The sequence below is a fragment of the Capra hircus genome, chromosome 17 (genome assembly GCF_001704415.2).
Source record: "Capra hircus breed San Clemente chromosome 17, ASM170441v1, whole genome shotgun sequence".
Classification (NCBI taxonomy): domain Eukaryota; kingdom Metazoa; phylum Chordata; class Mammalia; order Artiodactyla; family Bovidae; genus Capra; species Capra hircus.
The window spans coordinates 2,160,352-2,188,224 of NC_030824.1; the positions used below are offsets into that span (position 1 = coordinate 2,160,352).

The 27,873-nt window shown below is 49.7% G+C and overlaps 1 protein-coding gene across 7 annotated transcripts in view; it reads right to left on the reverse strand.

The window, feature by feature from the left end:
• Positions 1,509 to 27,873, reverse strand: part of MTMR3 (myotubularin related protein 3) — a 126,643-nt gene continuing 100,278 nt past the window's right edge. For 3 of the 7 annotated variants that reach the window (XM_018060996.1, XM_018060995.1, XM_018060994.1), the window contains 14 exons: positions 27,723 to 27,819; positions 25,848 to 25,961; positions 21,145 to 21,350; positions 20,499 to 20,630; positions 19,079 to 19,190; positions 15,479 to 15,674; positions 14,507 to 14,692; positions 11,439 to 11,609; positions 10,100 to 10,245; positions 7,941 to 9,342; positions 6,731 to 6,841; positions 6,191 to 6,279; positions 5,452 to 5,478; positions 1,509 to 3,619 (listed from right to left, as the gene is read on the reverse strand). In XM_018060996.1, the coding sequence (XP_017916485.1) occupies positions 3,448 to 3,619; positions 5,452 to 5,478; positions 6,191 to 6,279; positions 6,731 to 6,841; positions 7,941 to 9,342; positions 10,100 to 10,245; positions 11,439 to 11,609; positions 14,507 to 14,692; positions 15,479 to 15,674; positions 19,079 to 19,190; positions 20,499 to 20,630; positions 21,145 to 21,350; positions 25,848 to 25,961; positions 27,723 to 27,819 (3,161 nt within the window). In that variant the 3' untranslated portion in view covers positions 1,509 to 3,447. Of the gene's footprint in view, positions 3,620 to 5,451; positions 5,479 to 6,190; positions 6,280 to 6,730; positions 7,025 to 7,940; positions 9,343 to 10,099; positions 10,246 to 11,438; positions 11,610 to 14,506; positions 14,693 to 15,478; positions 15,675 to 19,078; positions 19,191 to 20,498; positions 20,631 to 21,144; positions 21,351 to 25,847; positions 25,962 to 27,722; positions 27,820 to 27,873 lie in introns of those variants that run through there. The other 4 variants (XM_018060998.1, XM_018060997.1, XM_018060999.1 and 1 more) reach the window with 4 other exon arrangements.

Genomic DNA, 27,873 nt, shown 5'->3' on the forward strand with positions numbered 1-27,873 from the left:
CATTCCTTTTAAATGTGCCAGTGTTTAATTCTTTATTCTTTGCTAATGCCGAAATAGCATTTTCGCAAAATCAATTTTCTGTACACCTTTACTAGGAAGTCTTAGTGGATCACTGCAGCTCTATCATTTTTTTGGACTGGGATCAAGACCCAAGTACAGAAAGAAGGGAACTACTGAGACCCAGGAAAGGCAAATCCGGAGATGACAATGACGACCTGGCACCTCAAGGTCACCTTTAGTGCTCCAGGGCTGAGAGAGCCCTGAGTGAGGAAAACTGGCCGTGTCCTCGGATAACCAATTCTTCCACGTACAGCCTCCCTCAAGGGGCACTTGCTTGCCTTCTGCCCATACTGCAGGTCTCATCCATCCTAACGCCCGCAGTTCCCTGTCTGTGGCCCCAATAGCTTTGTTAGATTCTCCCAGCATTTCTAGCTTACCAAGGGCTGAACCATTAGCCCTCAGGAACAGGAGCTCTGCAGACACACACTCAGGTTTTCACAAAGTGGTCTAAGCCCAGACTCAGCTCCCTGATGGACTGCAGGCCGCTGAAGTGGCACCTCCCTCACACACCTGCCACATGGCACACACAGATCTCAGCCTGGAACCAGCTGGAGTGTGTTAAACTGTGTACTTTAAGCAGTGAGTACATCCAGAGAGTGACCCTGGGAGGCGCTCAGGTGGCTCACCGCAGGCCACTTGTCAAGAGCCCACAACTCACCTCAGATGTAAGGCTGGCGACCCGAGCTGGGCACTGCTCGGTACCTACCCTCCCTTGGGAAGAACTGCACCACGTTATGTCCCCCAGAGGCCCAAGGGGCGGGAAGGGTGCCCAACAGTGACATGGGAAAGAAAATCCCTCTACAGAGAGCAGGAGCAAGTCAGGAAGTGACGGGAAGCTATGGCCTTCCCAACCGGTTGCAGATCTAAGAGGCGGAGGTTCCTCCCTCTTGTAGGAGGAGGCAGGAGGCCTCTAGTTATGCACACAGTCCACTCACACCCAGTTCGGTCTCCTCTGCCCCAAGGAGTCTCTGCCAAGGACAGGCAGAGGCAGGGTGCTTTCTGGCCGCCCTCCCGCAAACCCCCTTCAGTCTCCACTGCACACAGGCCTCGGTGCTCACTTGCGGCTGCAGGCGCTGCCAATGCTCCCTTGGTGTGTGGGGCTAAGGGGCCAGAGCACTGGCTGAAATCAGAGTAACAGCAGGGGAAAAAAAGCCTGGAGGACAGAGGTAGTTTTAATTATTGTTGACACTCAGTTCTTCGGATAAGGAAGAATAGCTGACAGTGTGCTTTGCCTTTTTAACTTTGGAGATCATAGGGGCAAAAACCATCAAGGAAATGTGCTTCAGTGTGTGGGCATCAAGGTGCAGGCTCCTTGCCAAGGTCTAGAGCTAAAAAGAAATCTAGCTTTCCTGTGTCAAAGTTGTTTCTCAGCAGCACCTCAAATTGCTTTGGTGTCAGAGGGAAATGGGATGAAGGGAAATAAAACCACAGGGAGAAAAATCAGAACGTGCTAGCAAACGCTACCATGCGAACACTAAACTTTATTCACTTTATTTATATATTTAACAGTTCTAAAGTATTTACTTCTTGCTTTGACAAAAAATGAAAAATACAGGAGCGCTGATTGACTCCTCTTTAGGAGAAAAGGGTTATATGTACAGCTACGGAGAGTTACGGTTCCTCCTTTACATACAAAGAAAAATATTAATAAAAAAGTGCTTCATTGATCAAAAAAGGGCTAAGAGCTGCAAGCATTTATTCACACTGTACATCAGACCCAAGAAACCCGTAATCATTACCTCTTGGCACCTGTCACTAGGAACTGCACAATCTTCAATTAGACTGATTTCTCCCAACCTGCAAGGCCTGACCACACAGAGTGTGGAGGAGAACTTACACCCTGTTTCACTCAATGCAAATTCTGAGCAGCTTGCTGCCACTGGAAAGTCAGCCGTGCTCAGGTGCCCTTGGCTTTGCCTGGACTGACAGCTCCAGGGAAGGCTTCGGGCCAAGTCTTAGCTATACCCAGGCACACACAGGAGCCACCTTCCTGAGACACAACTTGCCCTTCGCCAGGGAGCTGCTCCCAAAAGGTCGGGAGAGTTCCCAGGCTGCACCCCCACTGCTCACCACAATCCGCTCCGTTACCAGTTAGCAGCTTTTTGCAGCGCCGAGCAGGGCCCTTCCCCAGGGAGGGAGGGCAGGCACAAACATGGACACCAAGATCACAAAGCACACACCTAAACTCTGCTCCACCCTTCTCCATAGCCGCCTCCACCACAAATCCTGATTTAAGGCTCTTTGAGTGCCTTATCAAAGGGCCACATCAAAGCTTGCTGAGGAGAGGTGCCTTGCATCTCCGACGGGCTATGTCCCTTCTCTAAGGAACCCTGCAGTCACCACGTCTTGCGGCTGACAAACAGCACAACAGCAGGGCCGGGCTCCAAAGGGCGGTGGAGGAAGGCTGGTTCTGTGGGACACGCTCCCCCTTCTAGACGCTTGCACTCTGAAAGACCGATTCTACCCTCAAGGGGGAGATCCAGGATTGTTTGGGAGTGGGGCGGCTTGGGAACTCTGAGTCTGGACTTCCCTGTGCTGGCCGAGGAAGAGAGTGTTCGGGGGACCAGGCCTGTGAGGGGGCTTTCAGGTGCTCCCCAGGCTCAGCGTGCACTCTGGCCTTGACCGCAGCAGCAGGGTGCTGTGCTCTGGCTGGTCTGACGCCCAAGGGTGGGAAGAGCTGCCGGCCTGGCTGAGGGGGCCGACCACTGACAGTGAGGGGAGCCCAGACACCTGGGTCCCTTAAGATAACAAGAGAATCCTGTGGAGGAGGAGACGCCAGCCACCCACGGCCAGCCCTCTCAGGGCCTCTGGAGGGTGCGCCCTCCCAACCCCACTCCCACTCCTCTGCCTGTGGTGGGACTGACCCAGCCCCTCTCGGCGGGGAGAGGGCACGGGGGCACTGCTCTTAGGGCAGATGCTCTCGGCGTCCTCAGAAGCAAAGGTTTCCACTCAGCTGATGTGGCGGTGGTAACGAGGATTGGTCACAAACAGCAGTACCAGCGTTATTCCCTGCTGTCTAGTTCAGGCCTCCACTCCTGACTCAACCAGCCTCCTCCATCCTGAAGAACAAAGCACCACTCAGCATCACTTGACAGCTGGCAGCCTCTGGTCTTTCGTAAAAAAAAAAAAAAAAAAAAAATTTTTTTTTTTTTTTTTTTTTTTTTAAAGACAACCAGGGTACTTTTCTTTTTTGGAGGCAGAAGGAGGATAGAAAATGGAGGGGAAAAAAAAGTGGGGGCGGGATGGGAAGGGAGGACTCGGCACACCCCATTCTGCACAGCTGGCTCACGCCCCCATTCCAAAGCGCACGGGCCTCTAGGTCTGCCCAGGCTGCAGGGGCCTGTCAGGGGAGCAGCTTGGCCTCCGCCCGCCCCAGGTCACGGAGCTTCAGTTTGAAGTGGCAGCAATGGGCTTATCCAGTTCAAGGTCAATGCTGGAGCTTGTGGGATGCAGGCTGCTATAGCAAGACTTGCACACTCGGCTAGGTTCAAAGAGCTGCTGGCTGGGAACTGGAACCTTCTGGTTACAACAGCTGGAGCAGAATACGTTCCCACAGTTCCTTGAGATGAGAAAAAACAAAAGTAGAGTTAGTGTCAGCAGCAGAGACAGGCTGGGGAACCAGCTTCCGAAGACGGGGCTTCCCGGTATGCAACTCCGATATGCTGGAGACGGAGACTCCTCTACACCAAACAGTCCGGTGGGTCTGACCCAGGAAGAAGCCAGGCAGGGAAGGGAGCCCTCCCGAGCACAGTCGCACACCACTTTCACTTTAGGGTCCAGGACACTTGGCTGCCTTATCACTACAGCTCAAGGTTACCAGCTGTCAGAAGGCACTGCTCAACAGAGATCCATGAAAGCAAACGGGCCCAGGGCGGAAGGCAGCTACTAGGCTCGATGGCTGAGTCTTGGCCCAGGAAAACCCTGTGGCCACACCCACCTGAGCAATGGCCTGTGTAGCTTGACATCACGAAGAGGCCAGAGACCAATTCAATTGGTCTCCGAGCCGCTCAGATGAGAGAAACCTCCAGCCCACCTGGGGAGTGAGAAGCCCGTGCCCAAAGGCTCACAGGCAGTAACAGAGCAGGCTGCTGCCATCTAGGACTGCCGTGCTGCTGGCATGCGAAGCCAGGAGACGAGCAACCAGTGCCACACGCTCAGGGTGAGAGGACAATGCAGGTGAACACGCGTGTACACACACCCCCGATCAGACAAGGGTCAGTCACTTTTGTGGGTCACTCTGCTGCCCGCATGCATCTCCAGGGAGGATCTGCTCTCTGAAAGTCTGACTGCACCCTGACCTCTCTCACCCTTCCTCCATTTGAAAGCCCAGCTCTGACGCGTGTGTGCAGCACAGGTGTCTGCACACCCAAACAGATGCTCCGTATGGCCTCCAGGAAAGGGAGCTGGCAGAGGCTGAGGTTCTGCTCCCCTTACAGCCCCACTCTGGGGAGGCCCTAAAATCAACCCCAATAAGCCCAACAGCAGACTCCAAGGAGTCTGATGCAGCCCTCCAATGACGTGGGGTCAAAAGCTAAAGGGCAACTCCTCCTCAGCCAGCATCACTCACGACCTTCTCCTTTACGCTCCTCAGAAAGGAAACCCACTGCTGCATTAAGGGCCACTTAAGCACGAAAGAGAATGCTGAATACCCTTTGTGGACGAAAGAATACCACAAAAGGAAAGGGGCAATGAAAAGGCGGAAGGAAAACCAACACACAAGACTTCATCCTCTGGAATGCAGTAATTCACAACTGTTTCTGAAAAGCATGTATCAGTAAGAACCTGTGGTTACAGAGAGAAACTGCCTCAATCTATTTCTGAATGTGTATATTTATTTCACATACCTGCTGGAATTCAACTCAAAGGCCTGACATAAATTTGATAAGCTAAGCTTGTCTATCTGACCTCTCTCAGGCAATCCTGATGGATGCCACGTGGGGTCTTGCCTTGCAGTTTTCAATGCTAGCAGTTCTCTGGAAAGACCACCTCTGTTTGGTCCTGGGCTCTTTTTTTTTTTTTTTTTTAAAGAGTAGTGATGCCAGTACTATTCTGGCATCTCAGGGAATGACTGACCCAAAAGACAAAGCTCTAAATACCCCTCTACTGGCCACTTCACAAGACCAGCCCCTGCTGAAACACCCCTCTTGCCATCAGCCAGATGGCTCGCCTGACCTGTGCGGTCAGCAGGTGCACCCTTGGCTGCAGCCTGACCAGCTCCAGTGGTCTCCTCAGCCAGCGGCTGTGGTGCCTCCACGCCCCCAGCCCACCTGCCTGCGCTCCCAGACCCAAGCTTCATCCCAGCGAGTTGCAGAGAGGGGGAATGGGAGCGTTAGTGTGGAGAAGCTACTGTAGATGTGCAGACACCACGGACAAGCTGTTGCGAATGCTCACCACGTTTGATCAACACGATCAGTGTCCCTGCAAGGAGGGGAGAGAGAGCTCAGAGGAGAAGCCAACTACAGACATCTGGGCTCGGGGTGAGGGCGGGGAGATACACAGTCCTGGAAGCATCATCGCTGGACAGATAGGTGGTTCCATTTTAAACCAGGTCCACTCATGCGGGTGAGCTCTGTCACAATTCAGATCAAATTCCTATCCCAGGAACACCATTCTCCAGTCACCACCCCACCTGGAGCAAAGCATCTGTAGCCACTCACTCTGCAGCCCAAAAAGAAGAAAAAGCCTTGTGGACCAAAAACTGTGTTCTCAGCCAGTCCCACCAGCCCCCCACCCCCAAGGAGTATGAGTCAGGGAGCAGGGCAAGGGGCAGGCGAACGAAGCTCCCTGCCCACAGCAGGACAGCTCTTGCTCACAGCAGCCGTGCTGCTTGAGAAGCACGGTCACTCCAGGAATAAGGAGTGGCGGTTCGGGTGGCAACGGCTACTGTTCACCAATCAAGAAAAAACAAAAAGGGACATCGTTTGTACGTTTCAAAACTTACAATCACTCTAAAATGGAAGACAGACATCAAATGAAGTTCTGCAAACACCGATTTCAGAGGCACAAAAGGTGGGCCAGGGTCCTGAAGACCCTTGGGTCTGCCAGCCAGATGCCCGCATCTCCATCCGCAGGCTCTGTCCCAGCCTCGGCCCCCACACCCTGCCCACCCCGCCACTCCCCCCAGGGGTACCTGCAGTGGTGCTTCCGGCTGGCAAGCCAGAAGGCACTGTCGCAGGCGTAGCAGTGGGCGGCCAGGTGGTCAGGGAGCCAACGGGTCATCTGGAAAACATTGGGGCCAGGTCAGCGACAGGAGATGGGCCACCCAGCTGGAGCCAGTGGAGCCATGCTGGGGCAGCAAGGGTCACAAGGACCACACCGGCTCCAGTGGTGCCAGCCAGTCAGGCCTGATGTCAGCAGTACAAGAAAGGCGTCCAAACTGTTCCCCTCGAGGGGACTCCAAACTCCCTTGAGATCAAGAGGCAGCCAGAGCAGCCTGGTCGCTGTGAGTGGGCAAGGCTCTAGTGCAGAGGCACTGAGGAAAGAGGGCTGGCTCAAGTCTCCCTGGCTTAGAAACTCCAGACGTGACAGGGATTCACAGGTGCTGAGACTCAGAGAGGGCCGAGTGTGTGGCGAGGTCTTCCCTGGCTGGGGCGGGGGGCAGACGATGGGGGCGGAGAAGGACCGCAAACACTTGCAGGGCTGGCGCTCAGAACAGGGGCTGAGCCTGTACCTCCGCGTCCTGTTTATCCACCTGCTCCCAGCTGGCTTCAGAGAAAATCTCTGTGCTGCAGCGAGACAAACAGTTCTGATCCAGATTGCTTTCCGAGTCGGGAATTGAAGTCTGTTGGCAAACAAACACAGCTGAACAGAATGAACCTGGTCTCCTCCCAGAAGAAGAAAGAGCTTGGCAAAGAAGGGAGCACGGGGAATGTGGGCGGGCCTGGGTGTTAGGGCTGCTGAATCTCTAGGTGCCTCAGCCATCGAGAGCGGGGTTGAGCAGGTGCAGAGACAGGGTTGAGCTCAGCTGGAAGAGAGATACACAGATCTAAGGCCGGGTGCAGTGACTCTGGAGTGGAGGGGCAGGCCTCGGGCTCCAGGGAGTGAGTAGGCAGAAGTGACCAGGGTGGAGGGGGAACGCCGTGTCGGCTGCTCCAGGGGACCTGCCAATCTAACCCTGCCACTGACACCTGTGTGTTGAAACAGTGCTTTGGGTGTGTCCTCCTTTCTCTGAAGGACTCTTCCGGAAAATGAAAAAACCAAGTCAGTTTGAAGTGAAGTCACTGGATGAGCCCGCCTTTAATGTACGCTGACTGATTCAGAGCCAGACTCATACCTGTTCTTAATCATGCCGAGTCAGACCCCACCAGGAAGCAGAGTGTCTCCCTGAGACCCTCCCCTCAGATACTACCCCCTCCAGTCCCCAGGCCCATCTGCACTAACTCCCGACCGTGCTAGAAACCAATCCTCCTTCCCTTCTCTACTGCCACCACCTGCCACAAGATGGGCACAAGTATGTTTAAAAAGAACTAGACCTTCCAAGCCACAGCTCACGGTACTTGGGGGGTGGGGACTAACTGCTCACTAGCTATTGGGGTTAGTACAGGCACTGCGACTGGACAGGCATATCTGGTGTTGCTAGACGAATGTCATTCTGTGAGTTCACGCTCTTCGAGGTCTGACCCTCTCTGCACAGAGAACTGGCCCGCCACACAGCGAGTGTGCACTCGCTTCCGGGCTCTGCTGTAGACAGGACGCCGGTGGAGGGTGCGCCGGCGGGAGAGCAGCAGCAGCGCACGGCCGGTCACCTGGCGGGGGCGGTCTCCAGCCTCTCCCCGGGGCTACTCTAAACCTTTCCGACTGCTTCTGAAATCCGGACAGAGGGCGCCCAGCACAGCGTGCCCATCTCCTGTGCAGCTACGGAGGCACCACGGTGTACTCACCACTTCATCCCCAAAGTCCCCGTTGAAGCGCAGGGAGCTGGTCAGGTACTGGCTCTCCAGGCGACTCCTCAGCTCCTGGACTTGTTTCTTCAAGGTCTCCACTTCCTGCTGGTGGCCCGACTCAATCTGACGCAGGCGCTGCTGGATCGTGTCCGTGTACACGGGCATGCCGTCGTCGTCCAGGTGGCTGCGGGAAGGCTGCTCAGGGCTGCCAGCGGCCGACGGTCTCCCCGAGTGGCCGTGCAGCCACTTGGGGTGCAAGCTCCTCGCGTGGACGTGGGCAGAGCTGCAGCTTGTGGCCGACAGCTGGCGGCTCAGGGAGTCCTTGCTCCTCCCGGTCTCCCCGTTGGCGCAGTGTCCGTTGGGGGTGGGGTACTTCTGGAGGGTACTAAGCCCTGGGGGCTGCTCCGAGGCCTTATTTTCAGTCTCTGGGGCACCGTTGCACACAAGCCCCTCCTTACATTCGGCTAAAGGCAAGGCACTAGGAGAATGCGCTGGGCTCCGGGCGCTGCCGGGGGAAGTCCTGTGCACCGCAGGCCCCAGCTGGGGCCTCTCCACCAGGCTTCTCTCTGCAGGCCTGGGCTCCACGGCTGGAGGAAGCACGTCCTTGCCACCGAGCCGGCCACTGTGGACCGGGCCAGGTCTATGATGGCCCTGGGGCCCGCTATCTGACTTCACTTTATCTTCCATTAACATGTCCACAGACCCACCCATGTTTGGTCCTCTGGTCTCAAATGAAACTTGGGAGGGCAGAGAACTTGACTGTGAGGTACCCGAGTCAACCTCCACACCTGCTGAGACGGGAAGGGCTGCCTCCTCCCTGACCTCTGCCGTAGCTCCTATCTGAGACAGTTCCACAGGGACCTCCTGGGAAAGCTCTCCCCTGGGGGGCTCCTGGAGAGAACTGGAGAGAACAGTGTGCCCGCCCTGCTCAGGAACACCCTGTGAGAGCCCAGGAAGGCTGGTGCCTGGGTGGCTCCTTAGGGCAGCCTCACCCACCTCTGGCTGCTGATCAAGTTCACAGGCTGAGCCCTCGGGGCTCTTACCCCTGCTCCCCTGCTCCAACAGAGCCTCCTCTTTGACCTCCTGCACCCCTCTGTGGGCAGGCTCCTCTACCCCACTCTCCTCTTTGGTGGCCTCTTGCAAAATGTTCTCCATCTGCCCCTCAGCTACTCCAGCTGCAACAGACAGCTCGGCACCACCCAGCACTTTGGTCGGTTTCCCCAGGCTGTCAGGCTCCACAGGCTCCTCCCCAGGACCGGCCAGGGTGCTCAGTTCCAGCGAGCGACGGCGCTCCTGCCACTTCTCGTTGAGGCTCGGGTCACTGCTGCGCCGGCTGGCCAGAGGCACTGTGTTGTCGCAGGCGGTGGTCAGATTGTCGAATGATCGGGTCTTTGGTAGCCTAAAGAAAGGAGTTTGGGGGAAATAAGGATCTGAGGTTGTTCTGGGGGAAGTCAGAGACAACAGGTTTTAACAGGCAGTCATTTCCTCACTGGCTCCATCACAGCTACTCAAGGAGCTGCGGCATATCTGGAATAAGGCTCAGGCTGCGGCAGGCAGAGGTCCAGGCTGAGACCTTCTACTCTCGGGCACCTCCCCTACCCCGTGCCCAACACATACAGGTGAACTAACACCAAACACGGTTTCAGAAAGACAATCTTCATGATACTTCTGCATTTCTCAATTAGTGGCAAAGAAAAGTAGCATTGCTGGTTTTCTGACAGTACAATATTTTAAACTATTGCTCATCAGTCTGAATTCAATGAAGCTAAGTCATAGGTTGCAAAGCAGACTATCCTCTGATAAACTCTGCCTTTCAAGGGCAAGGTGACAAGTCACAGCAGGGAGGCAGGAGCACAGAGCTGTGGCTGCAACTCAAGCCAGAGGGTCACAGGGACCCAGAGGATCTGCTCCATCACTGAGAAACTGCCCAAGAACAGAGCGGAAACGGTGGCCAGTACTCTTCAGGGACGAGGCTCAAGCGATCCAGAGCCTCACAGCTCCAAACCCTTACATCTTCCCTGAGAAAACCTCAAGAGAGCTAAGACAGACGTGTGGAGCCAGACAATTATCAAAATCTCCGACCATCCCTGCGTACACCCCAACACAGGAATACACCCACAAAGGACCTGAGGACTCGGCATCAGCCCCAGGCTCACCGACTCAGGGGCGGGTCGTCGGGGCTGGAGCCTGGGGCTGGGTACGGCGCACAGCTGTCGTCCACGGGGGTGGACGGGGATGGGCAGGGCAGGTACACGGCGCTCCACAGCATCAGGTTGCGCACGTGGCACACAGGGTACAGCACCTGAGGAGAGAGCAGGGGACACTGGTTCAAACAAGCTCCCACAGGTCTGTCAGAAATGTCTAGAAACGAGGGGAAGAGCAAGCATCAAGTGGGAATGCCCAGCAATCCTCCAAGATCTCCAAAAGCCATTACATGAGTGAACGCACCTCTTATCTGGGGCCAAGAGCAGGCGGCAGACATTTTTCACCCGAGAGCCTCTGTGAAATCTAAACGTTTCTCAAAAATCCACTTCTCATTAGTTATTTCTTAGGTCACCTTTACTGAATGACTGGCTTTTCTCAGCTTAATTTGTTGCTTTTACTGCACAAGTGAGTGAGTCATTCTGCTAGATGGTGATTGTCTGTTCCCTGGTACAGAGCTTGGCTTCAGAACACACTGTCAAACCTGTTTTATAGGATCATCTAAGTTAATCATGTGGAAAGGAAGGAAGGAAGCTTTCTTCCATACTGCTACTTGTCCAGCAGGCACAGGAGAGAGAGAAGCAGCTAGCTCCAATCTTTCCTTGGACTACTTAACTGAAGTAAGAAGTTATTCATTAATAGTCCAGCAAATCAATATAACCTCGGATTAGCCTCCTTGTGACTTAGAATTTAAGGTGCACTCTGACACGAGGAACAAGACCATGGACCAATGCACAGATGTGCGCACTTCCTTCTCTCTGCTTAACAGAAGGTGTTCCTTTGAGGAGCAAAGTCTTAAAGGAGCTGCCAGTTCTCCATGTGAGCGGAGAATCAGACAGACATGCCAGCGTCACACGCAGCTTTCTGCTGAGGCAGAAGCTGCAGTGGGTATCACTGCCTGTTGACACTGGGAAGGTGCGGGGGGCCTGCAGCACCTTCTGAGCTGTCAGGCATCCAGGGGAATGACCTAAGTGCCCCTCCACTTGTCAGGAGATGCTGGGAGTAGGTTAAGCTCTGGCAGAGACGCTTAGAAAAGACTATTATCTAGAGTGGCCAAGTGGAGATGTGTGTTAGGTCACACCACCCCGAACAAAGAGGGGTCGGAAGCAGGGCAAAGCATAACCAGAAGATAGGCCTTTCTTGGGACAGAGTGGTTGGAAGAAAAGGCAACTAAGCTATCCAGAGACCACCGAGAGGCCTTCGAGAAAACAGCCACTTCTTGAAAGGACCCCATGTGTCCCCATCCCCGGATTTATTCTGCTGCTGAGAGCAAAAAGGCTGAAGGATACATACGGCCTCTGACTGAGAGGAATACAGTAGGTTTTTGAAAGCCTTGTTGCCCGCCCGAAGCAGTGACCACACAGAACAAGTCCGTTCCTGAGTGTGCTTCTCTCCTCTCTCCTTGGCGTTGTTGCACAGGAATGTTCCAAAGAGGCAGGAGTAGGTGTGCTGCACCAGTTTCACCTGAGATCCAACAGGAAGCAAAGTCAAGCAAGGGAGACATGTTTTCTGGGGGGAAGTCAGCCCAGCAGAGCCACCTTCCCCAACACCCCTGATGTGCACTTCAGCTCACACTCGGGAAGGATGGGGGAACCAAGTTGCAGCCTCCTCACAACCCCGACCACCACCACTCCTGACTCAAAAGGGCGTTGGCACCCCCATCCTCTCAGCCGCCCTGTAAACAACTTCCGAGGTCCTAAGTTAACTGGGCACAAGAGCGGGTCAGTGCGCCGCCAAGTCTGAACTGAGGGCATACTTCAGAACAGCTTCTTCAACACGCTGCTGCGGAGCAGCCCAGACGTGTCTGAGTGCAGAGGAGCAGCAGTGAGAAGCCTGCTCTCCTGCCCTGCGGAGGCACGAGCAGTGCGATGCACAGTAAGGCAGGAGGGCAGGCAAGGAGGTGGGGCACACGCAGGGCAGTGGGAGAGGCCTCGGCGGCAGAGGCCTGCTGAAGAGGGGAGAGCAGGGCGTATGCGCACTGCGGGACGGAGCTGGGAGGCCACTCCAGGCAGTAGCAACCGCGGGCGCGATGGTCCTGAGGGGAGCACAGGCTTGCAACTGCTGAGGAACTGGAGGAGGCCAGTGTGACGGGCGGACACTGCACAAGGTGAAGGGCGGGGGGAAAGAAGCCTGGACGGTAACCTCTGCAGAGCCCTGCAGGCCTTAGAGGGACTGTGACTTTTACTGTGTGGAAAAGCAGAGTCACTAGAGGTTTCCTGACAGGAAAGACACAGTCTGTGTCACGTTTCAGAAGGACCTCTGAGGCTGCTGGACTGTCTGTCTGCACCTGGGGCAACAGCTGACGGTGGCCTAGACCAGTGCTGGGAAGAGCACAGACAGCAGTGAGTTACCAGCTCTAGACACATGTTTAAAGCATGACGACAGTCTGCCAATAGACTGAATGCGGAATATGAAAGGAAAGTTGAGGACAACATAAAAGCTTTGCCCTAAATGAACTGAAGGACTGAGTTGCCATTTGGTGAGAAGGAAGACAGTTGAGGTGGGGAGATATAGATATTAAGAACTAAGTTCTGAAAATGAAATATCATTAAGACATTCAAGTGGAGATCCTGAGCAGTCACAAGTGGATCAGAGCCCGGAGTTATGTAGAGACAGAGGTCTAGGCTGAAGACTATACATGTGGGAATCACAGATAGCAATTAAAGCCAGAGGACTAGATGAATCCCTAGAGAAGGAGCCTGAACTCTGGGGCATTCCAACGTTTAGAAGTGGGGGGCAAGGAAGAACCGGCTAAGGAGACAGAAAGGACCAGCTGGTGAAGCAGAGAACTAACAGTGTGTGCTAGAAGTCAACTGAAGCAAGTGTTTCAGAGAGGGGTGACTCAATTATGCCAAATGTTAGCGATGAACCAAAGATGAAGACAAGTCAAAAGGTACAAACTTCCTATTATAAAACAAGTCAGCGGGAGGGGACGTGAGTTAGGGGGATCTAAGTCAGGGGGTCGGGCGTAAGACAGTAATACTGTGCTATATATCTGAAAGCTGCCAGGAGAGCACATCTTAAAAGCTCTCATCACAAGAAAAAACTTTATCACTATGCATGGTGACAAATGTTAACTAGGTTTTGCAGTATCTTCTAGCAGATGTGAGAGCTGGACTATAAAGAAAGCTGAGCACCAAAGAATTGATGCTTTTGAACTGTGGTGTTGGAGAAGACTCTTGAGAGTCCCTTGGACTGCAGGGAGATCCAACCAGTCCATTCTAAAGGAGACCAGTCTTGGGTGTTCACTGGAAGGACTGATATTAAAGCTGAAACTCCAGTACTTTGGCCACTTGATGCGAAGAGCTGACTCATTTGAAAAGACCCTGATGCTGGGTAAGACTGAGGGCAGAAGAAGGGGACAACAAAGGATGAGATGGCTGGATGGCATCACCGACTCGATGCACATGGGTTTGGGTGGACTCCGGCAGTTGGTGATGGACAGGGAGGCCCGGCGCGCTGCGGTTCACGGGGTTGCAGAGAGTCGGACGCGACTGAGCGGCTGGACTGACCAACCAGCAATATGTGTAAGTGTCAAATCGCTGCTGATGCCTGAAACTAACAAAATGTCACCTGTCAATCACACTGCCAATTCTTTAAAAGGTGACTGAAAACTGATCACTGGGTTAGCGACGTGAAGATCACTGGTGACCTTAACAATAGCAGCTCTGGTAAAGTGGGGTGAACACCTGGCTGAACCAGGTTTAAGAGAGAAGGCGAGAAAAACTTGGGAGAGCAAATGTAGCAGGCCCGAGGAGCTCTGCTGTGAAGAAACAAGGCATGAGCTTGCAGCTCGAGGGGACGCAGGATCCAGGAACAGGTGTGCTGAGACAGGAGGCACTGCACCCCACTTGTATGCCGACGGCAGTGATCCGGAAAAGCGGGAAGTGGGCCGACAGAGGGCGGGAAGCAGGAATGCTGAAGCCGTGAAGCTGAGCAGAGGAGGGCGTGGAAGCTGGTGCCCAGGTGGAGGGAGGCTGGAAGAGGGCAAGGCCAGTGTGTCCTCCTTCAAAGGCCGGGAGCAGAGAGTGGGGAATAGACCCAGGCGGGTTGGTGTGACTGACTGGAGGGAGCCGACGAAAACCTATTGTTTCTATTTTTAACTACTATTTAGTGCTTCTATTATCCATTTTTAAAGCTACATCTGGAACAACTCAAAGACTTTACATAAACTTAGTGCACATGGATTCATTAAATGAACAAACACCTGTGTTACCTTTTTTCTAAAATAAAAAAATAGCCCCTTAATTAAATCTAGAAAGGATGCTGTTTAACGTGAAAACTGGCCCACTAACACTTACACTGATACTCCTATGAATTTAGAAGGTCCCCAAAATGAAGAATCACAAGCACAGACTCACAAGGAATGCTTCATTGAACTCAAAAGAGCACGGAAATTGCCTCTGAAGCTGATGAACACAGTCAAGCCACTGCAAAAACACTGGGCAGCGCTCGTTCAGATCATCCGCGTTCTCCCCGTGACCACACCGGTCAGCGAACTTGTGGCCAAAATCCAGCCACTCCATCTCCACGAGGACCTGGAAACCCTGCGGGGAAGCACCCATGAGAGACCTGTTTGTGCCTGTCTATCCAAACTACGACTGTCCTGAACCCAAGGCCACCGGCAGGAATACCTTTCAACGGCCTCACTCAGCCCATCAGGAGCCCCAACCCAGCCCCGTGACCAAACGACGGGACACATACTTAGGACGGTTTCCCAATTCCCCTGCCTCCACTCCCCAATCAGCAGAGGGGTGGTAACTAAGCGTTTATCTAAGTGTTTGTTAAGACTATTTTTAGTGCTTCATTCACTATTAAAAAGTCACACTTTTGTCCCCTTCATATCTTATTTTTAAATTTCTTTCATGTTACACTTATGAAGTCATGTTTGTAAAATCTTTCCCTATCCCAGATTTACATATATTTTAGGGTACCTTCAAGGTTTTTCTTGTCTCTCTAGCCCAACAGGTGATATTTCACAACAGGGTTCTTTCTCCACAGAACACTGTGGTGATATTTAGACCCATTATCCTAATAAGCACGTCAAGATCCTTCCTACAGAAACCCCATTTTCCGGGGTAGCCAAAACTTTTCCAAGTAGATATTCTGCAAAGGAAAATATGTCTGTATGCTTAGTACCTTGTTATCTACCATCCACCCCCTTTTAAGAGGAACAGGCACTGTGGTAGGTACTACCACAATTCAGCTCAAGGTAAAGGAGCAGTGATTCTAAACCACAGAAATTCCACTTTGACTGGAGGACCACCTCAACCAAGACTTATGCTAAAACCCTGCCCGGCGTCCCCTGGTGACCCTGAAGCGTTCCGCCCTACCTCGATGGTCCGGTAGTAAGGGTCCAGCAGGAGCTTCGCCAGCGCCACAATCTGGGGGGTCCGGTCCCAGCCGTCGGAACAGTGCACCAGCACAGGCCGCTGGTCGCGGTCCACGGCGTGCACCACCAGGAGCGCTGACTTCAGCAGCACAGACAGGTGATGCAGCCACTTGGTGCTCTCGAGAGCAGAGAGCCAACTGAAAAACCAAACACAAGCGGACGGGAAATGCCGCTTTCCATGAGACACCGGATCATGCCAAATACCCATCAAACTGAAAAGCAATTCCCAAAGATATTTCCCTCCAAACACAACAAGCAGAAAATCTCTGTCTTTATAAAGTACATACAAGGATTAGGCCCAGGCCCTACCATGCAACACAGGAAAGCCTTAGAAACAGGACAGTAATTAACAGGGCCACCTTTTGTTCCAAAAATCTTACTGCTAATTACCCAGGGAGAGTTAATAATTTTCAGTCTGTAAAGAGTTGTATCTACCCAGTAAAGCTAGTTCTCTGGAATTTTCTCCTAAAGAAAAAAATGCAACCACTTCTGAGATGGAAAAGAGAAAATATTTGTATTTAATAATCAGCAACTCTGCCTAACAAGTTTTCAAAAAAAAAAAAAAGGAAAACTCAAATATCTATGTCTGTGGGGACTTCCCTGGTGGTCCAGCTGAGACTCTGCACTCCCGATGCAGGGGGCCAGGGTTCGATCCTGGTCTGGGGGCTAGATCCCACACGCTGCAACGACAAGTTCACATACGCAACTCAAGACCCCACATGCTGCACCCAAGACTTGGCATACAGAAATAAAATAATTAAATACCTTTAAAGCAATGTTTCTGTAACAAGATACAGTGGCTTCCCTAGTGGCTCAGATGGTAAAGAATCTGCCTACAATGCAGGAGACCTTGGTTCAACCCCTTTGGGTCAGGAAGATCCCCTGGAGAAGGGAATGGCAACCCACTCCAGTGTTCTTAACCAGAGAATCCCACGGACAGAGGAGCCTGGTGGGCCACAGTCCATGGGGTCGCAAAGAGACAGACATGACCAAGGGACCAACATTTTTACAACAAGATACAAGTTGGACGCCACTCCAAAAACAGTGCAGATAACATCACGTACCACTACTGATCCAGTCTTGAATGTTTATGGATTAGAACTGGGTAGGCCCAAACTAATGATTTAGACTTACACAAATGAGTAGCCAATGGCTGCACATTGTTACTGGGCTTAGTGAAGACTGGATTCAACCCATGGCGGATTCATGTCAATGTATGGCAAAACCAATACAGTATTATAAAGTAAAATAAAGTAAAAAAAAAAAAAAGACTGGATTCAGCAGGGATCGAAAAAACTCTTTTTTCAAAAGGCTTTCAAAAAGTATCAGATCCCAAGAATTACCCCTTGGGAATAATGACAATAGGTTTTTTTTAAATTGTGCTGACATTTTGTTTCTTCTGCCCTGCCAAGAATTCTACCCCCCACCCCCAACAAAAAGCTCAAATTTCTCCAAATTATCATCAGATCTGTGGTTAAGGCCATAGTCCAGCCCGTCAAACACTGAGTCTGAGGAGTGAATCAATACTTCTGTCGGGGGACTATGAGAAGGCTTTTGCTGCGACGAGTCTATAAAGGCCTATTAAACCTTGGGGGATAAGTATGAATTTCTGGAATAGCCCAAAGAGAGGGTCTTTCCAGGCAAACAGACAACAGAACGTACTGCATAAGCACTGGCTTCACAAGGACTGGCTTGTTCTACCAACCAGACTGACTCCTAAGAGGGCAGACACTGCCTCAGGCACAGTTACATTTGCCTTGTGCAGTGCCTAGCAAACACTGAAGGTTCCTACTTTTTAAGTCGTGAGTAAAAATTGAATCTCAAGACTTTCTATGGCCTAATACCTGAGAAACATTTTTTGCAGGTGGATTCTTCATTCTTATTCCTCATACAGTCTTGAAAAAGAAAACTGAAAGGTGGGGCTCAGGAGGACAAATGGCAAGTTACCTCCTGGCCCCTGGAGAAACAGTAACTGAGAACCCGGTTCTCTTGAACCTGACTGACTCATCCTTACAACCCGGTCAGTGTCTCCAGCCTAACACAAGAGCTGCACCCAAATCTGCCGACGGAGGAGGTGCTGACACTGCGCTGACGCTGCAGGCTCCCTCGTCCTGTTCTCAAAATCTGAGGGAGAAGCACACCCAGGCCCAGGCCCTGCCCAGATGCACACAAGTGTCAGGAGGCCGGCTTACGGCTGCTCCCGCCTCTTCATCCACAGGGACGCGTCAGTGATGCATCGTGATCTGTGCCGAATACAGATAAGCCATCTCCTTCTTCCTCTACAACCTCCCTCCTCCCTGACATCCATGTGGGCCAAACAAGGGCTAGTTAACTACGTCTTCTTGACTCAGGAGCTTAAGAACAGCTTTTTAAGAAAGACTTTTAACCTATGGAAGATATTAGAGATCAGGGAGTACTGACGCTCTCCTTTTTATAGGCAGGACAAACTGATAACCACAGGAATGAAGCCACTTGGCTCGAGTGGCGCAGTCAGTGGCAGGCGCCCTGGACCTGAGCAGACTGTGTGTGCCATCAACAGGGAAGGGAGCGCTACTAGCTGGGCTCTAAGTTCGCACAGCAGATGCAAACTGCTGACCCTCAGGCAAGACAGCCATCATTTCTCTGGTCAGGCTTTTCCCCAAGGACAACTGCTTCACCCTCTCGGCTAATTGCAACTATGATGAAATTAATCATTTGCTACCAGGAGTTCGTACAAGTGATTCAGGCAGCCGCCATTTGATTTAATCAATCAAAGAATGCTGCAAAATTAATGCAGTTATGAGATCTACTCAACAGAACTCAGGGAAACTGCTATGGGCTCTAGCACAAACACCAGAAAGGAGAAAACTCTATCCTCCGGCACCATTTCCAGCTTCCGAAATAGTGAAGCGGGGGCCTTCAAATATTTATCTGTCCATATTTGTTTTTACAGAGTGTTCCTCCTAATTCATCTTGTATTCAAACAGTTCCCTTGTGGGGAGGGGTGTTATTTCACCTTCCTCACAGCAAATACCAGCCATTCATTTTTAATAAGCAATAAAAATCATGGTAATGTTTTTAGTAAATAAGAAAGTAGTTTAAAATCAGAAGCAAATGTAAAAGGAGCTGATCTCCTGGCATGTTTAAAAGTTTAACCCTTTCTAGAACATGATGAATACACTTTTACTGTTCACGGTAAAACACTCCAGTTCAGAGGAGGTTAAGTGTCACTACAGGATGTCAGAAAACAAAGAATTAAGTTACTCTGAGTCAAAAACATGGAGAAGAGAAAGAGGAGGGCCCAGGAAAAGTAAGGCAGCGGTGCTTCCATTCTGGGGGTTTGAGACCTATTCTCTGCTGCACATTTCCATACCTTTCAAAGGGCTAGATTTTTCTCCCAGCTCCTCCTTTTTGCTGAATGATCCTCACACAGGAAGGAGAACACCCACGGACTCATGGTAAAACTGAAGTTTACCAGAAAAGTAGAAAGACCCCCTCCAACTCATTAAAAAAGAAAAAAAAAAAGGGCAGTGCAAACTTAAAGCCAAGGCCAAGGTCTTACTTTCCCGGATCTGGCATCTGAGTGCACAGCAAACGCAGAGACTGAAAACTCCTCCGAATTGAATGAATATTTGCCATCCCCATAAAGACAACTTCACAGTTTGGGTAATACTCTGGAGAGAACAACACAGAGAACACAAATATGGTGAATTTAACATCCACAACACCAAGTTCAAAAGGAGCAAACTGGCTATAAAACAATCCACTGTAACTGCTGACTGGTGAGATGCTGGTGTTTGATGACTATTAGCCCAGTCCTTTACTATGAGATGAAAACAGCCCTTGATTTCTAGCCATCTTTTCGAAAAGAAAGGATTTCTGAAAAAGACGTGCGCATGTGTCAGTCGCTCAGTTGTGTCCGACTCTTTGCGACCCCACGGACTACAGCCTGCCAGGTTTCTCTGTCCATGGAATTCTCCAGGCAAGAATACTGGAGTGGACTGCCATTCCCTTCTCCATGTGAAGAAGATAATGACATAAAATAGAAGCTTTTATTTAAAGAAAAAAAAAAAAAAAGCTCTGACTTCCACTTTAGGGTCTCTCAGGTGGCTCAGTGGTGAAGAATCCACCTGCCAAGGCAGGAGATGTGGGTTCAATCCCTATGTCAGCAAGAGCCCCTGGAATAAGAAATAGCAACCCACTCGGGAATTCCTGCCTGGGAAATGCAATGGACAGAGGAGCCTGGTGGGCTGCAGTTGATGCTGTCATGAAGAGTCTGACATGACTGAATGACGGAGGGCCCACACACACTTTTCTACCTTACCCCAGGTTTACCTCTTGGGTCTCTGCTAACTTGCATCTCTGGAATCTATAAGAACAACCTGGCAGGACCACATACTTATGCATTCAAATTCTGTGCTCAAACTGCTTTTTCCGGCAATTAGTTCACATCTGAATAAGAGCTTAGTGCCTCTACCTGCTCCATCGGCACACAACTGGCACCCAAGAGGTCCCTCCTTGGAGAAAGCCAGTATGCAAACAGTGGGGCTGCTCTAAGTCAGGACTGAGGTGCTTCACTAGAGTTGTATTTACTTCAATTTCTACCCATGTTTTTCAAGTAAAAGCCATGTGAGGACTTTTCCATGGGGCCAGTGATGAGCATACCCAATGTCAAACACAATAAAAAGCTTTTAGAAGGCTGAGAAATCACGTCACCAAAGGAGCAGCTTCCAAACCTAACAGGCCTTCTTAAGGGACTTTCCTTATCACCAAAAGGCTGGCACTGGGAAGAATCTGTGGTTTCACTGCACTCCAATCTCCATTTCTCCCATGAGAAGAGCATGCAGTACTGTGAATCCAAGGAGCTGCGGCTCTCTCAGGACAGGCTGAGGAACATGGCTTTCCACTCATTTTGAGTTGAGCACTACGACCCAGGCGGGCATGGGCCGGACTCCCAAGGACAGAAGCACTGTGCGCCTCACCTGGGCACTCACAACCTCCTCCTTTGGCTCGGTTTGCCACCGCGGCTGCATAGGAGCGTGCGTCCAAGATCAAAAGCTTCTGTGGCTGGATGGCTAAACTCTCTGCTCCTGAAGCATTTGACAGAGAAGAATCTGGGGACAACAGGAGCAGGAAGAAAAAACGAAATGAACCTATCTCAGAATTGTTGCAAAATAAAAACAAAAGACACTTATTACAGTACCCAAAAAGTTCGATTAAGTGAAGTCCACCTAACCCAAACTACCTAAATACAATGGGACTTCTCTCCCGAGTTTGTTTTCTATTTTGCCTACAATCTCTTATACTTCAGTTCTACCTAGAATGACTGCAACATAAGCCCAATGTTTCCCTCATGGTCTGGAAACATTGTAGGTCCCCTATCACATGTACAGTCCATCTTGTCACGATGGCAAGAAAGACAACACTCTAGCCCTCTTAACCAAGTTTGAAAGAGAAGGTCTTCTGGTTTTTGCCAAGACCCATGACTCCCCAAACAATCTCACTAACTGAAGCTTCACTCTCGCTCTTCTATGAAACCAAATTCTGTCTTAAAAGAAAAAGGCCATTTCAAGAAAAGCTTCTCAGATGCTATAAAAACTTGCTGCCAGAGGCCCAGGGACTCCTTACCAAACTCCACATCAGAGAGGTCTCCTGCACAGGGGAAGTCTCGGGGACTGTTCCTAGCCGACGGCTTGCTGCCACTGGATCGGGAGTCAGAGGCACAAGCTCTGGCTACAGACTGCACCAGGTGCTCATCGTCAGCGTTCCTCCAGCCCCACCAGCTGACCTCTGGCTGTCCGCAGCGGGCAATGACGGCTCCGTTGCTCTGGTGCCTGCGCAGGGAACAAGACGACAACTGTACCCAACGCCATGGCCCCATTCAGATACTCTGAGCTCATACAAAAAGTGACACAGAAGATTTTAAATGCCTTAATGAATAGTACGTGATGGGTTACCTTCAAGGCCTCCCAGGGCAGAAGTCTTATAAACCATCAAGAATAATGAAATCTATCTGAATCTTTCTGGATTATCATACCATTTTAGAGACCTTTGTAGAATAACCAACGAAATGATAAATGTGTATTCTTACAGAAAACAAAATATTCATGAAGAATATATGAATAACTGCTTTTGGAAAATTGGTTAAAAAAATAAAATACCAACACCACACTAATTCTGCTACTTAATAATGAAGCAGTAATCTCTTTTTAATACTACACCTGCATATCTAAGCTTAATGGATGCTAAGACAAACATCTGTTTCCTCCTGACTTCTGAGGACCCAGCATAGCAAGTATGCAATTATGGCTGGCTTGAGGATTCTTTTCAAAACAAGATCCCACATTTGGGACTGAAATATTTACCTGGCCCACAGTGGACTGCTTTACAAAACCTCCTGAGATTTCATGAGTCACAACTGCTCTTACTATAGGCAGATGGAAATGAATAGCATAAAACATCAATAAGCCATACTCTGATAAGATCTTTTTTCACGAAAAAGACCAGAAATCATATTGTCTATCCAAGCTTTTCCTAATTAGGAATTTTAGTAAGGTAATTTTAGCAACTAAGAAGTTGTAAGGGTAATGTAATTTGGTGACAAAAAGAAATCAAGCTCTAATATATAACACAACATGGGTGAACCTTGAGTATGTTATTGCTCCAAAGTGAAAAGTCAGTCACAAAAGACCACATTATGATTCCGTTTATACAGTGTCTAGAACAGGAAGCTCTATAGAGACAGTAGTAGATTTACTGATAACCCAGAGTGAGGGGGTGTGAGGAGGGAATGGGGAGTGTCTGCTAACGGGCCGGGGGCTGCTTTTCAGGGTGGGGAGAGCACACTAAAGGAAGTGTGGTGACGGTCGCACAGCACAGTGAACATACTTAAACCACTGAGCTGCACACACTGAAAAGGTGGACTGTACGTGGCAGCTCAAGAAAGCCGCTCACATGCTACAGAAGTAGTCAGTTCACTGTAACAGTCAATGAGTAAAAAGCTAGTAAGCAAAAAATTTTAGTATCTCCCAAATTCTATATCCTAGAGAGAACAGTCACTGTTCTTTACTCCCATTAAAATTGTTTCCAAATGCACATTCATCCACATAGAACATATGTGGATGCCTTATGCAGACGGGTTTTTAAACAGACTACTGCATCTATATGTTTTATTCAAAGGACAATGTGAGAACATTTTTTGTTTTTAATCCTAAAACTCATAAACAATAAAATTAAATTTGGCAACAATAAATTCCACTGGAATCAGTTTGTTTGTCGTTTTTAAATCCTCCCTCATTAGGAGAGACAAATAATAGAAAGTACTTGTGTATTGCCAACACAACAATTAGGTCAACTGCTGAATGGAGCCAAACTATAAATAAAACCTCATTGATTCTTAAAATGCCTACTAGCATACAATAACAGATGCTGGGTAACCAATGAGCTGAGGGGCGGCAGCTCTTTACAAAATAGGCTGGTGGGGCCTTTGCTGCACATCCTTTTCTTCCGAAATTTTTCCCAGCAACGCTCGAGAACAGTAGATGGCACTCGTCAGCCTGGGTCTTGGGTTTTAAGGGTCATAGAATGATAGCTAGATCGCAACTGAACTGCTGCAAAAACCAGCTTCCGCAGTCTTCTATATGCTTAGGTAGCATGAAAGAGAACAAAAACACTGTACTAAAGATCACTAGAGTGTTTCTATCATTTTAGAACAGAGCCGGAAAAATAAAACTTAAGATGTTCAATGGATGAGTCCCCTACTAAACAGTGAATTCTTCAATTTTACATATAGAAAGATACAAATGTTTAAACTATCCCGAAATTTCAAACTCCCTAAATGACTAGAAAAGTAAAAGTGTTAGTTGCTAAGTTGTGTCCAACTCTGTGACTCCACGGACTGTAGCCCTCCAGGCTCCTCTGTCTGTGGGATTTCCCAGCCAGGAATACTGGAGTGAGTTGCCATTCCCTTCTCCGTGAGATCTTTCCGACCCAGGGATGGAGCCCGGGTCTCCTGCGTTGCAGCAGATTGTCTACCATCAGAGCCACCAGACAGCCCCATGACTAGAAGTTTCTAATAATCACTCAGTGAGAGAGAGCTGTGACTTGCACTACAGATGGGCAGCCTTTGCACTGTCTTGCTGTGTTAATGCAATCTCCATCTTCAATAATAAAGCCAATTAAGCACTCTCGTCACCATGGGAGAAAGCACTGATCAGATGCTGGTTCAATGTGGTGCTTTCAAGCAAGTGCGGCCAGCAACCTCAAGAGTCATTAGCGATCAACAGACAACTACATTTAGTAAACATATGTTGGATTCAGAAGCATCCTGCCACCTGAGCTAACAAAGCTCGTTCTCTCTGGCATAAACTCTGGAAGGGAAAAGAAGCTTCCCGTGTTTATTCTTTCTTCGGCCTACACTTTTAGGCCTCTCTACCAACAGGGAGAATTTCACTGAACGACCCTTGCTTTGAGATGAGAGTCCTTTCCCCTTACGGTCAAAGTCAGCAAACTCCGCAAATGACAGGGCTGCAGATCTAACACAGCTGCTGGCCACACAGCAGCAGCTGGCAGCTTTCCCTATTTGAGCTGGGCCGATCCCTGGTAAGACTCCTAAATCCTTTCAGCTTGCGCTGCTCTCTAATTCCTGTGTCAGCCTTACCACTTGAATGATAGGTAAATTTGGTGACCTACTTTTCCAGAGGTGTCTGAAAACAACAGTGATGAAAACTGAGATTGAAAATTTAATGGGTTTCCCTGGTGGCTCAGATAATAAAGAACCTGCCTGCAATGCAGGAGACCTGGGTTTGATCCCTGGGTCGGGAAGAACCCCAGGGGAAGGGAATGGCTACCCACTCCAGTATTCCTGCCTGGAGGATTCCATGGACAGAAGGGTCTGGCAGGTTACAGTCCAGGAGGTCACAGAGAGTCGGACACGACTGAACGACTTTCACTGGGCCAGAAGCAACTTTGTACTTTCACATCTCTCCCTCTTTGGGATGGCCACTAAAATCTGCCTTCCATGGACTAAGAAAACAAGCTGGTTACCTCACTGGGAATTATACAAGAAGTTTTAAACCCCTTCTTACCACCTCAGTATTTCAATGGACTTCCTCCTGGCATGAGCTTCTAACTAAGCCTCACTGGTTTGGCCCAAATTCAAGGAGAGTCCATAAAGTCTGCAAATGGGGAAAATGAAATGGGGACTGTGGACATTTGAAATTGTTCCAAAACATGAGGGAATGACTTCTTAAAAACTTCACATGATTTGTGAGAACTCAGCTAGTCACTGAATTATAAAAGCAGCCCTCAGGAATACAATCTACTCCAGACACTGATTAGGAAGCCTTGGCTTACAGAGTCCTTCAGATGTCACAGCATAACTGTGAACTGAGAACATCATGGGAACAGACTGAGGTCAGTCAGGGAACTTGCTCAAGGTGGCACAGCAAGGCGGGTCAGAGAGACTTGAGTTCTAACACCTGTGCTTGTTACCACACCACCACCCCTTCTAGAATTTGGCTCCCTTGACTCTCCTGCCTCTAATCTCTACTATCTTCTAACCAGCCAAGCACTAGCCTTCTCTAAATGCTCCCTCTCAAAACAAACTTCTTCCGTGTGGCAATATTTCAACCACAAAGACAATCACAAATCTACATTCCCCATTCTCACTGTCCAGGACTCCTCTCTCAATCCAAAGGTCATCAACTGAAGCTAAAAGCAGTGACTACATTATCTTCCCATAGGATGTCAGAAGAGGGCTTCCCTGGTGGCTCAGTGGTAAAAAATGTGCCTGCCAATGCAAGAGACACAGGTTCGATCCCTGGTCCTAGAAGATCCCACAGGCTGTGGAGCAGCCCCTGCACCACAGCTACTGAGCCTGTGCGCCACAACTACTGAAGCCCACTGCCCTAGAGCCCAGGCTCCGCAACAAAAGAAACCACTGCAAATGCAAAGTCTGTGGACCGCAACTAGAGAGGAGACCCCACTCGCCTCAACTAGAGAAAGTCCATGCAGCAACGAAGACCCAGCACAGACATAATGAATAAACATTTTTAAAAAACAATGTCAGAAGGATCTTGAAATAGCAAATCCAGCCATTTTTTAACCAAAATTTTCTTCTCAGTGCCAGCTGCATCATCAGGCAGTGCCCCAGTGAAGCGCTGCCCGGTACATGCCCGGATGGGCAACTTTACCAGTGAGGAGGTGCGCAATAGCCTGGAGAGCTCCCTGAAGCAGCCCCACCCCACCCCCAGGCTAGCCGCGCCAGAGGCACAGACCAAAGGTACTGGGCAGCAGCACAGACCAAGCTGGGCCTGGCCAGGCTTCCTCACCTGTAGACGACAGCAGGGATGCGCTTCCAGGACCGGAAGCCTGCGACACTTTCCAGTTCTTTGTCAGTGATCCAGGCAGGCACTATGAGCTCCTGTGGATAGCTTCCACACAGCCTAACAGGGATGGTGAGGAAGAGGGAGAAGGGAAGGAGGAGGAGAGACTCGAGTGAGCCAGGGTAAGGGTGTGCATCAAGCTACCCCAGAGCCAGTTACAAAGGCAGCAAGGAGCAAGACTCGAAGTTCCGCCCTGCTTAATGGAGTGGGCTGCCCTAAGCGTTACACACGTCAAGTGATACTATCTTGGACTGTTCCACTTGATGCTGCCTTTCAGAAACCTGGCCATCTTAATCAATGAAAAAAAGGGACTCCCAACTGTTGTAACCAATATATGGATCATTTCTAACTACACAGGTACCCAGTTTAACTGCAGAGGTGGAAGTCTGTCACTCTACCAGGCCCTCAGTCTTTCAGGGAAACATAAGCAGTGCAAGAGTCCACAGTTTCGACTTCCCAGAGACCTCATAGGATTACTAACGTGTTGCTTGATGTGAACCAAACAAGGTATCCTAATTGTAGGTGACAGGTGCAGCTGTGGGTATACAGATGCAGCACGGTGGGTCAGCCCCACCTGCATACACCATCACAGCCCCATTAAGCCAGGTCAGTGATGTGAGTATGCTATTAATCATCATTTCTATAAAACACACTTCAGAACTACACTCAAGGCGGGGGGTGGGGGGGAAGCCAGTGTTTTTTAATTTAATTTTTATTTTATCTTACAGTTGACTTACAGTGTTGTGTTTTAAAAAGCTGTTTTCATTAGGGAAAATATTAGTAGGTGTTTTGTTTGTCTTACGTCACTCAATATTTGGATCACTATACTCCTGTCCTCTAAGTATTACATTACCCAGTAGTCAGCTCTTAACCAAGTGTGAGCTGCTCATTTGGCAGATAAGCAGTCTCCAGTATAGGAAAGGTGGGTTACATGTGAGCAAAGCCTGTCACAGCCGCAGGCTCCCTGAGGACCCCCCTCCCACCGTGCTTCTCTCCTTTGACTTGTCAGCTGAGAACAGGCCGAGGCATGACACATCCGTAGCTCCTGATTCTTGGCAACACCTCCTTGGCCAAGGTCCATGTTAAGAGCTGTATATAGTAATTAGCTGCAGTTTTTCCAGCAAAAAATGAAATGCTCTGATGGCTACCCACAAACAGTCCAAGAAAACAGCTATCATAATTTGAGGCAGCTGGAAAGATAACAGAGTGATTAACGCCTCCAGCTGCGGCAGGGAAACTTAAGAGGAGAAGGATACGTTAACTTAAAAATTCTGGACAATTTTCTTTCATTTTATAGAAATCTGAATCACCAAAATCATAGTTAATTAACTGCCCTTCCCTATCAAAGTTCTTACACGTTCCAAGGAAATATTTAATAATGTTTCCATTAATATTTAAAGGTTACACAATCATAGCTTTGACATTAGTTTTAGATCAATGAATTAAAGAACAGAATAAGACTTAAGCCTTTTCATACGATCTGGGGTAAAAGTACGTAAAAACCAGCTCCTAAGTGTTTTATCGAGTAGTGATGAGGACAACAGAAACTGCCTGCCTATAGGTATCTAGACGTACATGTGCCAGAAGAGAGGCCTGGAGGGGACCGGAAGGAAGACTCCAGGATCCTACTAAGTAAGAATCTCTTTCCACTCCAGTGATAGCAATGGAAACAGAAGGCTCAACAAGTACTCTGAAAATCATTCACTTATATTTAATAAATAAAACTGTTTTGAAGAAAAATTTTAAATTCAATTGTTCTGCCACATGAGAACTGGGGTTTCTTGAAAAGGCAGCGGTCCACAGGGACCAAATACAACTCACTTGTACTTCTCATTGATGTTAGAAATCCTCCAGGCGTTGTTCATATCAAAACCCATCCGCTCCACTTCGTTTTTAAACCTTGACGTTACATGTTCCCCTAGGGACCAAAGAAAGGAGAAAGGAAGAAATGAGTATGATTTTGCAAAACAGG